At 45.9% G+C, this 15,880-nt stretch overlaps 1 protein-coding gene across 1 annotated transcript in view; it reads right to left on the bottom strand.

Moving 5' to 3' along the window:
- Positions 1–6,869: 6,869 nt before the first annotated feature.
- Positions 6,870–15,880, bottom strand: part of ALG9 (ALG9 alpha-1,2-mannosyltransferase) — a 35,003-nt gene continuing 25,992 nt past the window's right edge. Inside the window, exon 16 of the mRNA XM_059829554.1 lies at positions 6,870–7,100. Coding sequence (XP_059685537.1) covers positions 6,977–7,100 — 124 coding nt within the window. The 3' untranslated portion in view covers positions 6,870–6,976. The remainder of the gene's footprint in view (positions 7,101–15,880) is intronic.

Here is a 15,880-nt window from a genome sequence, read left to right as displayed (position 1 = left end):
CTGGACCCAGTACTTCTACTTTAGCCACCAAAGCTGCTGGTTTGCATACCCACACACTGCAGTGACTGTGGCAAGTGCTCTGCCCAGTTGCTTATTACTTGTGTTTTCCTGTCCCCCGCCAAAATAGCTGGCATTTGCCACCCTGCTGACATTGAAGAGGATGTCTCATTAGCACAGCTAGAACTTGGGAGGCTGGAAGAGCAAGGAGGATGAGCTCAGGTGGGAAGAAACAACAACAACAGCAGGGGCAGGCAGATTCTGGAGAAGCAGAGATCCCTTTTCCTTGCCAGCTTCCCTAGTGAAGAGCCAGAGAGAAAATAATGGATATTTATAAGCAAACCTGTCCCTAAGGCAGCAGTTTCCAAAGTCTAATAATAGGGCTTGGACTTGTTTATTGCGTGATTCAGACATCATTGCACAAAGCTGCTGGAAAGCTCCTGCCTGTTCCCAGAGCATATTCCTGAGAAGTTGTCAGTTAGAGGAGGGCCTGAGTCCAGCTGCAGTGGGTTCAAGCCAGCATGGTACGGGCAGGTTCTGTCTCTTCAGAGGTGCAGTCAGAGCCAGCAGAGATGCTGGAGCAAACTGGGCTGTGCAGAAGAAATAGAAAAGCCTCCTCCCAGGGAAAGTCAACCACCCACTCCCTGTCTTGAAACAGCAAGGTAGGAAGCCAAGGAGCCTGATAATTGCACCTCTTGCTTTGACCCTTTGGTTTCTCACACCTGCAGCAGCACTGAGCAGAGTCCAGGAATGCATGGTGCAATGCACTGTGAAACGCGGGCAAGGACTGCACCTGCCTCAAAGATTTTGCAGCAGTGGAAAGAATGTCTGGGATGTGGAAAGCTATCTGTCCCCAAAATGAAGATGAAAACCCAAGTCTGCAGATTGCCACTACTATGCCTCGACCACTGGGCTGGTCTCAAACCAGACCTGGTAGTATGGGCAACTGCTTATGAATTCACCACAAAAACCACATCCAGTGGCCCTGTTGTTGTTTCTTGCTGACTCAGATATAATGTGTTGAAAGTGCAGCTTCCCGAGCCAACTAGGAGGGGAGGATTAAAAACAGGAAAGGTCAAAACAGCCTCCTCTTTGTATGAGGGAGAAAACAGGGCTGGGCTCTGCAGCACAGGGCAGCACCTGGACAGCATGTTCTGAGGCAGAATAATTGCAGTGATCAGCTCTCCACCCTGTTTTTCACTAGACAGACAGTCTTTCCAAACAGCCCATTACAAAACCGGACAGAGGAAACTTCCCAGAGAATACCTCTTTGCTCACACCAGGCAGGACAAATGCTACAACAATGTCATGCGGACTATTAGAAACCAGAGAAAGCCAGAGCCGCCTTCTCTGTGCTGGGTGGAACACAGAGAAGCTTGCCCTTTTCTAGAAAAAGTTGTTTGAAGCCTGTTTTGTCAACCATGTTTAAACACTTACCCAGTAATTCACCTCCCAAGCAGGATTCGTGGGGTTACAGGACAAGCGAGTGACAGTATTGCATGAGAACCTAAGCTCCTGGCTCTCTAGTCTAGTCTCTAGTCGGGCATCCAGTCACTGCACTTGTTTGGTGGAGACCAGGGAGGGTCCGCCTCTGCATCCAGCCTCAGACGCTCCCTCTTCATTGATCCTACAACAAAATGCACCTCTATCCGGTCCTGGTTGCAGTTCTCCAGTCTTGCACAGCAGTTACCCTCTGGATGAAGAACGGGGCAGGAAGGCAGCAGAGGACTGCATTGATCAAGAGTCCTGCTAGGCTATGATGCTCTCTCACCCTGCACATCCACCCTGACCTTTTTTTGCTGCTCAGCAGACACAGCTGGAGTTTGCAAAGCAGACAGATGGGGCCTCATTAGTACCTCTCCAGGCAAGCAGACAGACACATGTGCAGTTATTCACGGGGACATGCGCTGAATCTCAGCAGGGCTGGGATGATGCTCAGGTTCTGACAGATGCTGGAGGAGAAAGAAATTCACAGCTCTTTCCTCCAGCAGTGCCTGGAGAGCTAGGAACTAAAAACCACAGAATTTCATTACTAGGGCCTCTCTCCACTGCTACTTTGAGCCCTTCTTACAGCAACAAAATAAACACACAACCTACTAACTCAATACCTTTTGTTGGATGTGAGGTGGACTCAAATACTAAGATAGTCCCTGCTTCTGAGGTTAGTACAAGTAGCGAGGAAAGAGCTGTTACCACTAAGGCCACAACTAAGAACTATCTAAGCATTAGGCTCACTAGAGACAAGGCAGGGGAATAGGGGAGAGGAAACAGCAGTTGTTATTTGACCCTGACCATCATTGTCCCCGGTACCAAGCTTTGGTCTGGTCCCTTCAGTATCACTCAGAGGATGCACAGTCTGCTTTGGAAGTAACGTCCCCACACCATGCTTTACAGAAATCTCCTGTATGTTGGCAATGCAACATGGCAAGTGAAAGTGCTTCCCCATTCCTATGGAGAGAAGAGTTGTCAAACAGCAGCTGCACTCTGATATGACAGACCAACTGCCAACATGCCATAAATCTGTCCTAGAACAACCAGCTCCCATGCAGATCTGCCAGTCACACCTGAAAGCTGGCCTGTGGTATTCCCAGCTAAGTCAGCCTGAAGCCTTCCCAGCCTACATGCAGCCCTCAAAATTTTATTCACTGTTATTCATGTCCAAGGTATCTGCTCCACACACCTCAACTCCTTTGCCCCGACTTCTTCACACACACTCTCAGCTCCTGGCTTATAAGAGAGCACATTATTTAAAATAATTTTCCTACAGAAAGAAGACAAAAAACGTTCAACAGGAAAAAAACCCTGAGTCAAGGAGAGCTTAAGTATCACCTCTGTGGGGATCCAGTGTCCTTTTTGTTTTCCTTTCAAAAGAGAGCAAATTTGCATTCAACATCCTTGGAAACTTGTTCGAGTCCAGGAGTGCCCTCTTCTGACGTGCCCCTGAGCCCAGGCAGAGCCCTAGGTGGAGATGACCAGCTTGCACATACGCCTGCCTTTGGAGCAGGTTGCACCTAAACCCCAGGAACAGGCAGAAAAAGCAGGAGCCAAACTGAAATGGACCTTAAATCCTGCTGTAGCAGACAAGCAGGAAAAAATAGTTCTGTGGAAATCGTGACTTCCCTCAGCCTATTTCTGAGAGTGTCAATCTGTCTCATTGCTGGCGCTTCCTCAGGGACTCTCCACCTCAGTGCTCCTTGTCGCAAAGACTGGATGAGCTCAGACAAGATGAAATTTACTGGGTCCCAGTATTTCACAGCAGCACTTGGCGAACCTGCAGTGCTCTCAGCCTCAATTTAAAGGTGAAGAAATACTGCCAGCAAAGAGGAGGTTACAAATACTGTAACCCCTGTACATTCTCCGACCAACTGCGAGTGTCTCACACCATCTCTCAGCTTCGTGCGAGACACCTGATCTAGCCACAGTCATGACAGCGAGGTTGTGCCCATCTATGGTTCTGTCAAGAAACCAGCAGACACTAGCAGCACTGTAGAAAGCCATCTAGATACCTTCTTTTCCTGAACCAGCCAGAATAATAAGAAGAGCCCTTTCTCCAGGAACAGAAAGGAGACAAAGGTGGATTGCCTACACAATCCTGATGTGCTACCCAACAGGTTTGGTCACAACACCCCTCTCTGCCCCAGGCAATGCTAGGCAGGGAATCTAGCTGAGGCAGATCAGCAATTTGTGGTTTGACCCTTTACCCACAAGCTTGCAAACCACAAGACTTTATTTTTTAATAGAGATCATGAATTAGCTGTCCCAAACCTGCCTCCTCACAATGAGATCATACATTTGCTTTAATTAGGGTGAAAGCAAAAAGAAAAGAAAAAAAAAATCAGAAGCCCCTCCCTCATGCTTGCTAACAAAACCAGAAAAGCAAACTACAAAATGCCTGTAAAAATGTTTTGTTTTGGATGCAGCTCCACCTTTTGGAGCAAACCTCTTTGCATCCACATCTGCATTCAAAAAGCAAGATCCTTCATCCAGCTAAAACTGAGCCAGGTAGGCAATTGTTGCAGTCTATTCCTCAGGCACATACTCCTTGGACTTGTACTGCTCACTCCATCAAGTCTGTTTATTTACTAGTAATCTTCTCGTTATTGATGGCTTTTTGCTTAATCTCAGCACTGCACAGAGTGCAACAGCCCTGACTTGTGAACTATGAAAAGACGCGGGGAGCCTTTGCATTTCCTATCAGAAATCTCACCTATGGCTCAGTCTTTATGATAGAAACACCATTAGCAGCAACTTCACCTTCTCATTCCCAGTGGTCTCAGCTGGGACTGATAGATTGCCTCTATGCTACATTCTGGCTGCCCCGTAGCACTACCCATGACAACAATTATGCATTGGCAGAGACTAAAGGAAGAGAGGCCCTGGCTCCCTTACCTGCTGCCAGGAAGGCTGGTTCTGTGCCAAAGACACTAGATGAGAAACAACTCGTAGGCAGGCTCCATGTGTGACCTTAAATGAGTTGTTGGGTCAAGATCTTTGCAGCACTGAGATTTCCAACTTCCCCCTGAAATCAGCATTAAAATATGATCTACTCTTGTCATCAATGAGAGTAACAACCCTCCCTTTCTCTGCCTCATCTCTTTAGCCTGCAAATTCTCCAGGTGGCAGGACTGACTCCAGCTGTTTGCGTGGTAAGCAGAAAAATGGAGTCCCTGCCTTGATTTGAAACTCTGGAATGCAAAGCTGTCCAGCTGTCCACTACTTGTAGCTACACCTGTGTTTACTACCAGGAACCAAACATTTGTCACATTCCTCTGGAAAACATTGATAACTCCTAATTATTGTCAAGTTATCAGTCTCCCACCACCACCCCAAAACAGGAATCAAACTGGAGAGGAAGGTGGAGCAGCCACAGTCATTTACAGATATTTACAGATATTTACTGTCTTTTCACATTAAACATGAGGTTACGGGCTATGACAACACGGAACAGTCACACAAACAGCACCAGAGAGAGGTGCAATTGTTTCTTTAACTGCATTTGTTTCTTTATTTGATTTAAGGTCAGGGATTAGCAAGGGGAGAGGCAACAAGCAGGGCAAGAGTTTTGGTTTTGATTTACTAGCATTGTAGAGCCCTGTTCAACACATGTAAACTTTTATGAGGGGTATAGCCAGCTGGAGGGAGGTGGGGGAATACTATGAACACAGACACTAAAACATTAATCTGCAGTGTGACTCTAACCTTCCAGACCAACTCACCCAAGACACCAGTTGCTTGGCTGAAAACCTTGACGCTCCACATTTGACTCTTATGAAGGGTGATATTTGCACAGGATGAAATCCATCTCTCTGAAGAGAGCCAAGACTTAGACACCACAGATGGTTCCCTAAGCCTTCGAAGTTTGAATTTAGAGTCTTAGCTTCAAACTGCTCCTCCATACAGTGGGGGTGCAATGGAAGAGAACTGCATTCTCCATGCTGTAATCATCCAGACAAGGAAGCAGCGCGCTGTTTGCTCTTATCATGTTTTGCGCTTCATAAGCTGTGTTTCCAACAGAGCGCAATGCCGTTAAAAAGCTCCTTCTTAATGAAATGCAGGGGATTCAGAACACCTCTCCCTATTCAGCCCATGCCTTACTCCTCATCCAGCTCCTCCTTCTTTGTCCCAGTAGTGTCATGTTAGATCACAGCCCCATTGGTACAGCCTGCCCTTCCCATCCTGCTCAGCTGTTAACCTGCAGACTGGCCAAGAGACCCGCCTAGCACTGCGTTCTGCACCTGGACCAACACATGTATCCTCAGAGGCACATGCTTTTCTGTTTGGATCCCAACAGCTTCCAAACATACAAATCTGCTTTCTGATCCACCTGCTCTGGCACTCTGTCACTGCACAGACAGATCAATCTAATCACAGTCACAGTGGGGCATGAAGCTTGTGCAGCCTTTTTGCAAAGGCACTTCCCCTCTGCTCCGTCTTATGCCATCCCATCCGTACAGAGCTCCAAGGATATGAGTGAAAACAGCTCCCTTCATCTAGCTTATGATACTGCATGTTTTAAAAATGAAGATATAATAAATACAGCATTGCTCTGAAGCATATTGGACCAATGTAACACATACTGTCTATTCTGAGAAACAGAACTGGAAAAAAAAAAAAAAATCCTTCTTCTCATCTCTGGATGTTTCCAGAAATTTTAAGATGCTGTAGTCTAGAATTCAAAGGATGTTATAGGTATCTTTAAAAAAATTATTATAAATAGCAAACAAACTCTTGGTTTCACAGATAACAAAAACACTCTAATCCCATTAACACAGATAATTGGCTCAGCTCCTAAGTTTGGGGGTTTTTCTCCCAAAAGCACAGGTTTATCCTTGAAAGTGACTCCTGGACAGAGCAACTTCAGGCTGTTTCTCTGTGGCGCACGATACTTCATTCCTTGAGATTCAGTGCATTTCTGTTAATTGTCTCTCAGGTGTTTTCCTCTTTTCCCCTTCCTTTTTCTTTAAAAAAAAAAAAAATCCTAAACGTTGTTACCTGAAAAAAATCCCTAGGAGAAGGTGCGCACTACTTAAGCAGGTGAGGACAGTGGAGGGGGTGGGGTGGGAGAGAGAAAGAGAGAGGCTGAGCTGGATTTTCCCAGTGCCAGACTGCAACCTGGAGCAGAACCTCATACTGTCATTCCTTTTTATTCTCCATTTTTCTCTTCTCTGGTGTAATAGATAATAACACAGGGAGCAGCAGGGATAATACGTTCGTAGGTGGCTGCTGGATTTTCAAATGGTTTCTTACCAATATGTTCTGTGTAGGCAGAGCAGAGACCTGACACTGAGAACTGAAAGCAGATGATGCACCCTTTTTACAGCTGGAAGCTTGCAGAGCGAAATCACTTAATGGGAAAAATGGGAAATCTTTATTAGTGAATCTTTCAAGAGCAATCTTTCAAAAAGGGAACTGAAGACGGCTTAGGCAGCTGTCCAAGAGTGTCAGCAGATGCTTTTGGTTTTGTTGCCCAGGTGTGTTGCTAGCCTCCCATTTTTTTCCTAGTTTGCTTTGACCTCCGGGATTTCAGAATGGTATAGTTTGCATACCATGTGTACTGTTCTGAGAGGAGAGGGACGTAGAATGCACGCAGCAGCTTTGAGGACCTGAAACCAGAAAGGAAAAACAAAATCATCCTTAAGAGTGCTCATTAGCCAGTATGTTCAAAACAATACAAATGAGGCTTTGCAAAAGATTTGGGCTGGCGAGCCAGTGACATGAGGAAAGCTACTGGTTCAGGCATACGAAGCCCAGTCCCATTTTCTCCTTGTCGGTGGGACCAAAGCTGGTTTGTGCCAGCATCACCAGTTTAAGAGCAGCAGCCTGCCCAGTTCTTCAGCATGCCCACTATCCATTCCCATAAGATTAAGGGGGAGAGAGGGCAGGAAGGTGGTGTAATTATCGAAAGAAACTTAGATCCCAGATATCACTGTCCAAAAAGCGGACAGTACAGCCCTGTGGGCCTTCGGTATCATACAGACAAGCAGGCTTCCCATTCCTCAGGGCACGCTATGAAGGTGAAAGATAGCAAGGCTGCATTTAGCTCCTGGCATCTCCTCTTTTCTATCCAATCTTTCTGGCTGCCTATTCCTCCATGCACATCTGAAGGGCAGACAGAAGCTTTGATGGGCACTGGCATTTTGAAGTTTTGCTCTTGTGCTGATCTTCTGTTGAGGGTATTGAATTAAAGAGGGATGGACTGCTCTAAAGCCTACAAGACAGTTTGCTGCAGGCTGCCAGCATTCACTCCGTGCCCTGCTAGCGCTGGGAGCTGGCATTTCACAGCACTTTGCAACAATTGGACCAATGGAGTACTCAAACATGGAGGGTTTAATGGCTGCATCAAATTAGTACCTTTTGTTTGGTTGCTAATTGCTGGAGCTGTGCTAGCTGAGTACATTTTAAATGCATGTATTCTCTTACTGAGCAAACTAGTAGTAAAATCCAGGTTTAAACATGAAGTAGACAAATATAATGTCTTGCAGCAGCAGCACTGAACCTTGCTAGAAGCTTCAAAAATTTGAGCAACTTCTTGAAATCAGGGCTGGGGCAGAGTCTTGCTTCCTCAGCATTGAAGCTTATCTCTTTAAGATCAACTTGTTGGCAAACTATCAACCCTTGACAGACATAAGTCTAATTCCATCCACATAAAGCTTGGAAAAGCAGCAGCAGCACTCAAATTTGATTTGCAGCATGCTAAGTGGTCAGGCATGATACACAGATCCAGCATTTACTTGCTGGTCACTGCAATTCACACAGCTTTGCTGGTAACCCAGCCAAGGTTTTGGACATCCAATTCAAGTCATTTTTTCAGAAGAAAGATGAATTGTATTTTGTTTGCTTATTGTAACGTAGCACTGGATATTTTTCAAAAATGCAGTCTAAAAAACAATGGCAGGAACTGCCACTGTGAACTACATCTCCCCGGAGGCTCCCAGGGTTCTTAGACAGCCTTGCTGTAATTCATCTGAGAACAAGCAGTTCCTGATCTCCTGCAATTTGGAGTAAAACACCGTCCAGGAAAAGAGTGGTGGTATCTACTTGCATTGGCATACCACCACTCAGAAGCAGGGTCCTGTTACATAAGATGCCATACAAGCACAAAGCAAGGCATTTTTCAGTTGAAATGTTCCCTCTTCAGACAGACAAAGTGACAGACAAAGCAGTATTCTTCCCACACTGGAGACGGGAAACTGAGGCAGAAGGTATTGTCTATCCTCAGAGCGACTAAGCATGTCTGAATTCCTAAAATTTACAAGTCCCACTTCTAACTGTGAGACTCTGACGCCTTTCAACATCCAGCATCTTGTAAGCCTGCTTTTTGCCAAGCTCTCAGCTTGTGCTTTAGGATATAAAAATGCTGATTGCTTTACTTCGAAGAACAAAAAGCTCAGTGATAATACTTAGGCCCTTTACAAATTGCAAAGCACCCAGCAAAGTTCCTAAATAAAAGAATCACTGGAAATGGTTGCTTTTTGTGAATTCCTGAGGTGCTGGAATCGGGAACATGTTCAAAGCAGAATCCCTTAGTAGCAAATAACTAGGCAGAAGATGGTAATTTTGGTGTATTCTGAACAAGGAACATTTTTTGCAGCTGTCAATTTCTTGTCCTTGGAAATTGGAGGTCAGGCTTCCCTCCAGTCACTAGAAGCAAAGGAATCTCTTTGAAAATAAGTGCTTGATTTTCCTCCTCCATCTCTTGTGGCTAATGAACTTCATGTCATTGCTGAACTTATTCTGGTATGTCCTCCTTTGAGCCTGACAACCCACCATTGCTACCATGGCGGCTCTCTGTGAATGGTGTGGTTTCACTTCAATTCCCTTTAGCAAAGAAAAAGAAAAGAAAGAAAAACAAGAAAAAGCAACTGTGTTCAAGCTGCTTGGGATGCTCTTTAAAACAAGGAAAATGAAAAATAAGGTAGAGCACCAGCTTGCTGCTACGTTGTAAGAAAGAGACAGAAACTAGCACAATTCCCCAGAGCTCAGGGTGTGTGCTTGGGTTAAGATGAAGTAATTTGTTGAATTAGCCTTGTGTGGTTTAGCTCAGGGACAGAGAGGAAGGCAGCACCTTCAGTTGATGGCTGAGGTCCCGAGTATACAGTCCATAGCACTGAAAATGCTTTGAGTCGCTCAGTCCAGACGTAGAGCTGACAGCAGTCAGACACCAGCACCCAGTTCACATCCTCCTCTTGACCTGGATGCACCTACATACTGACAGCCTGCCCAAGCCAGCACTGTACGATGCAGTGGGCGCCCAGTAATGGTGGGCCTGATTGGGGGAGCAACAGAACTAAGGACCTGTGTTTACCCTTAGTGCTGGTGCCTCTCACAGCTCTGCAGAAACACTACTATCCTGTCTGTACTTCCTCTTCCTTATACCTTTTGTGAGAAACACTCCCTATACCTTTTACTTGTTGGTATTCCGAAATACAGGCCCAATGCAGTTCACATGGTTGTGCTCACATGGTTTTTCTGACATATGTTCAGAATGTGCAAGGTTCAGCTTTGCTTTCTCGAGCAAAAGGATATTCCAGGAGCTGGTAGTAGCAAAAATCTCCTCCCAAATAAGCCAGCTCAGTGTAACCATCCTGAGTTTGCAGACAGCCTGAAACAACAACTCTGAGCAATGAAAGCTCTCCACATGCTCTTAACTTTGCTGGCAACTCAGCCCTTATTAGCAGCAGTTTAAATGTCAGTGTTCACTGTTTCACAGTTTATATCAGCAGTGAAATGGGAGGAGAAAATACTCTTGGTAAAAAGATCAAAAAAGGAGAGGCAGGAAAGTGATGGAAAAAAATACCGAGGGTGGAAAATGACAAGAAACGCAGAGCAGAAAGATAGCTGGTCTTCCCACCAGTGGATGTCATATGTAATGCCAAGGCAGTCATGACAAATAACAATACAGTGAATTGGTGTGTAAAGGCCACAGCTGACCTACATTCCTGTATTCCTCCCCCAAAACCAGAAATACGTGTTCCAAAAATGGAGAGCTGTAAATCTCATTTAGCCAGAGGAGGCCCCAAAAGTGACGTTCACCCTGCTCTTCAAGGTGAAATCATATATTACTCAAACTGTCAAGTCCACAAGAAGTCCTTGGTTTCTACCAGGTCTTAGCTAGTCAGGCTGTTGGTGCCATAGCAAAATGACTCTTCACTAACAAGACTTACAAAGGTGAAAAGGGAACAGTTTACATTGGTTCCAATTACCCAGTCTAAGGACACAGGTTAAAAAAAGGCAACAGAAAATAAAAGAGGCGTCTTAAAAATAATAACGTTTATGTGCTCAGAGAATCACATCTCAGATATAAAAACATGAAACCCTGAATATGGCATGGTAAACGGCAGGACCAACACACCTGCTCCACAGCTATAAGGTCAGCCTTTGTTCAGCAGCAATTTTCTCACTGAAAAGAGACTCAGACTGGACACAAGCACAAGGCTGCTCTCTGCTGCTGGTAACTGCACAGTAGCAAAGCCCTGGATGCCTGCTCTCATCAGCAGCCATGAGAGAACCATGGCTGCTGATGCATCTACAACTCATGAAGCCATGATAGAGCTTTAAATTCAGACAGGGAACTTTTACCTCCTGCCACCTCTCTTCGTCAGGCTCAGCAACCTCAGACAACAGATGGCACATGGAAGGGGTTGGGATGACAGATGACAGTGAATATATATAACGTTCTATTTGCATTTGCTTCTAATTTTGTCCCCCAGAGACTGTGAGTGTGTGTAGCCTTAATCAGCATAGAGCTCCCAAGCAGCCTGTTGGTAGCAAGATCAAGGCCACAATCACTCCAAGCTGGGTAGCCAAGGGTCTAGTGCAATGCTACTGAAACACTGATGCAGCAAGGGTCTTTCAGTGGTGGACTCCAGGCAAAAGCCAGGCAACAGGCAAATTCTGCCCAGCTCTTGCTGTGCTCCAGACAGGGGGGAGTCTGAATTCTTTTCAAGTTTTTTGGTTTCTAGGGGAGCGACTGCTGCAGCACCCAGAGCAGCTCCCAGTTAGGATACAGGTGCACAGTTACCAGTACGCCCAGCAGAGCTGGAACCACAGTGCCATTTGATGCTAAGCATATTTCTGTAAATTACCTATTGGACTTCAGGAGAAAGCAACTCAACAGCCCTGTTCTGCTAATGCCAGTGGAGGCTTTTCTGGAATGGAAACAAGGACTACTAAGTGAAGATGTTCAAGTCCCCCCTCCCAAGCTCCTAGACTGACATGGAATGGAAGCAGTTAGATACATACAATGGTGGGAGATTCTTCCTAACTGCATCTTGTAACCTGAACTTCTTACCCCAGTGACAGCAGAATTGAGAAAGAAGCGTGGGAAGGAAGAAGAGAAAGGAATGCCAGAAAGAAGAGGCAGAAGGAAGTTGAATCTCTGCCACAAGGGCAGGACCTACTACCTTCTAGCTACAGGCATGCACAGGAAGCTCATGATCAAAACTCTCTGAAAACCCATTAACAGTTGCACTTCCTCTAGGTGTTAAATTTTGTACCAACCATGCACCTAGGAAGTAATTTAGCTACTTGTAAAACAAAACTAGGGAAAACATTTCATGTGACATGGAGGAAAGCACCATTAAAGGGCATGAGACAGAGTCTTTTATCAAACCAGGGTAATGATATGCTAGAACAAGGTGCTTGAATCATTAATTTTGCACCAAGAATATTTTTTTGATGGAAAACCCAAGCGTTTGGAGCAAGCAGACGACTCAGCCTAAAAAGCTGGAAAACATGTGCTCCTCAGTGGGGAGCTATAATATATTTCCCCTTTTCTGTGCTAGATTCAGAGTGCTCAGCCAATATAGAATTAAATGGACCTGGACAAAGCAGCTTCCTGAGGAGCATAATTAGCTGGTGGCTTGGAGTACTCTCTAATTCAATTAGCAGCACCATTTATCAGAGCCAGCTGAGATTTACATTTGCACTGCTGACGTCAATGTGAGACTCGCAGTGAGTCCCAGAAGCCTCCAGTTCAGCAGGAGTGAATTGAATTGCGGGGGTCATTTATTTTCAAAGAACAAGAGCTGGAGTTTAGTTTTGGGTGGGGAGGTGTTTGATGGTTTTTTTTCCCCAAATGCTCCTTGCTCTGCAGCCAGTGAGCTGCAGCCCTGAAATCTACACCAGCAGCTTCCCTCACAGCTCAGTTCAAAGTGACACTTCTTCTGTTCCTCCTTCCCTTTTATAAAAAAAGCTGCATTTTCATAGTGTTTTTACACTTACTTCATAGGTAGCATGGGACATTTCCAAATCATTGTGTGGAAGCAGGTGCCGGATTTGAGATGCGTCATTCTGCTGAGCTGGGGACGGGAGGAAGGTACATGCTCAGAAATACAAGCAGCCTGGGTCATCACAGGAATTCTTGATGCATCTTCACTGACTCTACCCACAGACCTGTGTGTCTGACCCTGGGAAGAACCCTCCCCACCTCTGGGATCCTTTCAGCTTACCAGTTTCTAGCACCAAACAACTGTGTTACTGCTGCTTTCCGGCAGCTAAAATCCCAGAATGATCAATTCCTCTACTCTAAGAGAGACAGCACTGCCTAGATTTGTTGCCTCAAATTAAAATGAAACAAAAACACAGAAGAGTTTTTGCTGGGATTTCCATACCTTCTCCGCTATCAGGCCTGCCAACAACTTTCTGGACTATAGAAATACTTGTTGCATCCCTGAAACAGTCTCAGGGCATCACTGATGCCCTCAGAGAACCTTCCAGCTGGATGGAGTGGCAACTCTGTGTCCTCCCTCTGAGGCTCTGCAGTGCCCACTCTAGCAGGCTTGGTACTCTACAGGCTGGACACTACAGTCAGGACAGAAGCAAGCAAAGCAAGGGCTGACTAGCAGCAAGGCAGACTGCTGCAGCCACAGACAGAAAGAGGCACCGGTAGTATTTGCTTTGCAAATGAGGTTTTCCAGTCTCAACAAAAGGACAATAGCTAATGCCTGGGTCTGCAGGGTGAGGCAGACCCTCGCATCTCATTGAATTGCTAGGCAGATCTGCAATTGCCACTAGCTATCTCATCTGTCAGCTGCCAATCTACTGCAAAACTTGTGTCATTTCCCCCTTTGAGAATTTCTTGAGCCCCATTATTTTATGCAAGTTACAACTCAGTCACACTCAGGGAAAAAAACAAAGCAAACAACACTGTCTTATTTTAGAAATGCTATGACGCATTCAGCCCAAAGAGCTCAACAGACCGATTATGAACATTTGCCATGGGAAGCCTTTATATGGATGTTGCAGCAAAATTCCAATACTCGGATGCAAAACTATGCAAAGATATTTACCTGTCACCACTATTATAAAGTTGAAGCTCCTCACTTTTTCATTCATTGCCAACAAACTCCTGGAGGTAAATGGGGAGCTAACAAACTTTTGGTCCAAATGGAAAACTGCAACACAGGGAGGATTTAAGAGACCTGGGCAGGGTCATGGAAGCACCAAGTTCCAGCTGAGCCCTTTAATCACTCATCCACCCTACCTCTTCTCCAAGGGCCAAATTACAGAAAGAAATTAAAAATGTATGACAAAAAATCATGAAGCAGGCAATCCAAACAAAGCCTTTCTGAAATTTCTCTTGCTCACGTGGTGGATGGCAAAAGGGGCCTTGACCTTGTCTGTAGTGTCCAATTTTAAATGTGATACCTTTTGTATTGCATCTGGCTGAGATGGAGTTAATTTTCCCCATAGCAGCCTTCAGAGTGCTGTGCTTTGTACTGGAAGCTAGAAAGGTGTTGATAACACACCAGTGTTTTGGCTACTGCTGAGCAGTGCTCACACAGCATCAAGGCTCTCTCCCCAACACTCCCCCCTCACCAGTAGGCTGGGGGTGGGCAAGATCTTGGGAGGGCACATAGCCAGGACAGCTGACCCAAACTGCCCAAAGGGACATTCCATACCATATGACATTTGCTCAGCAATAAAAAGCTAAGAGAAGGAGGAGGGGGGGGGGGGCATTCGTTATTTATGACATTTGTCTTCCAGAACAACCACTACACATACTGAAGCCCTGCTTCCTGGGAAGTGGCTGGACATAGCCTGCTGATGGGAAGTAAAGAATAAATATTTTGTTTTCCTTTGCTTCTGCGTGCAGCCTTTGCTTTTGCGTTATTATACTGCCTTTATCTTGACCCACAAGGTTTTTTCCATCTTATTTTCTGCGCCCCGTCCTGCTAAGGAGGGGAGTGATATAGTGGCTTGGTGGCACCTGGCATCTAGCCAAGGTCAACCCACCACACCTTTAAATGACATACTGGCTAACAGGGCAGATCAGACCTTGCATGGTTTGTTCTTTCTGCTCCTCACTGTACCATGAGTTGTCTTGGGAAGCTGTGCCGACTACTACACATCTGCCCTGCTAGGCAGGCCATGGTTCCTGGCTTCCTGTTCTTCTTCAGGAGCAAAAGAGAATCTGTCAGACAAGCAGGGTGACAAGATGGGGAGACACTGCTGGTTGTCTCATCCGTCAGCATCAGTGATAGCTCCCAGGTAAGCACATGCCCTTCTGATCCTTCACCAGCACTGCGCACTGGAGCTGCCCCACCTGCCGACTGCTGAAGGTCATCTGAAGGGACAGAGCCCAGCGCTCCAAACTGCGGGAGCTGTGGAGGTACTAACAGCAGGGATGGAAATCAGACCTGCTGCTATGGCAACCTGGCCTCCTCCACTGGTGAAGGCACCACACCTCCCCTCTGCTCCAGCTGTGAGGCATTGATAAGGAACAGCATGGAGAATTTCCATGCAGCACAAGAACAGGAGTGGAGGAGACTGACAGGCAACACCAGCAGGGCTAAGGATTGACTGCCTGATCTCTTCTTGGTACATGCTCTGCAAACCCTCTTCTATTCCAGTCTCCCACTAATGTAACAGCATCTTTTATTAAGGAGGACACAGCAGCCAGAAAGATCCCCTTCCCTTCCCCACCACCTTTAGATGATCTGTTCTAAGGTCTTGGTGATTGCTTAGCCAGGGAGTATGCTTCCCTTTCCCCACACCCAGTATTCTGCTTTTCCATCTCGTTGTTACTAGGGTCAGTACGCTCTGAAGTTTCAGGATCTCTCTGTGGCTCCGAACTTCTCACAACAAGCTGCTGCTCCGTGGTGAGATGCTACCTTTGCTACAAGCCAAGCCATTACTTCCAGTGGTAACAGCCACATGCACTCTCCCCTCACAAGCCAGACATGAAGGACCACACACAGAAATCAACATCCCTGTACTGAGTGGGTTACCAGAGTTTGGCTGAAGGCTTGCAGAGATACTTAGCCGACAAGAAACATACAGCTTGGGAATCTAGCTTGAGTTCAGATGATCTAAATGCAACACACACTATCATATATCAAATCAAAATGATTGCACAGGTTTTCACTGCGAAGCTTGGGAA

The sequence above is a fragment of the Gavia stellata genome, chromosome 26 (genome assembly GCF_030936135.1).
Source record: "Gavia stellata isolate bGavSte3 chromosome 26, bGavSte3.hap2, whole genome shotgun sequence".
NCBI lineage: Eukaryota > Metazoa > Chordata > Aves > Gaviiformes > Gaviidae > Gavia > Gavia stellata.
Note: the sequence above shows the minus strand (reverse complement) of the source record. Positions and strands in the feature narration are given on the sequence as shown.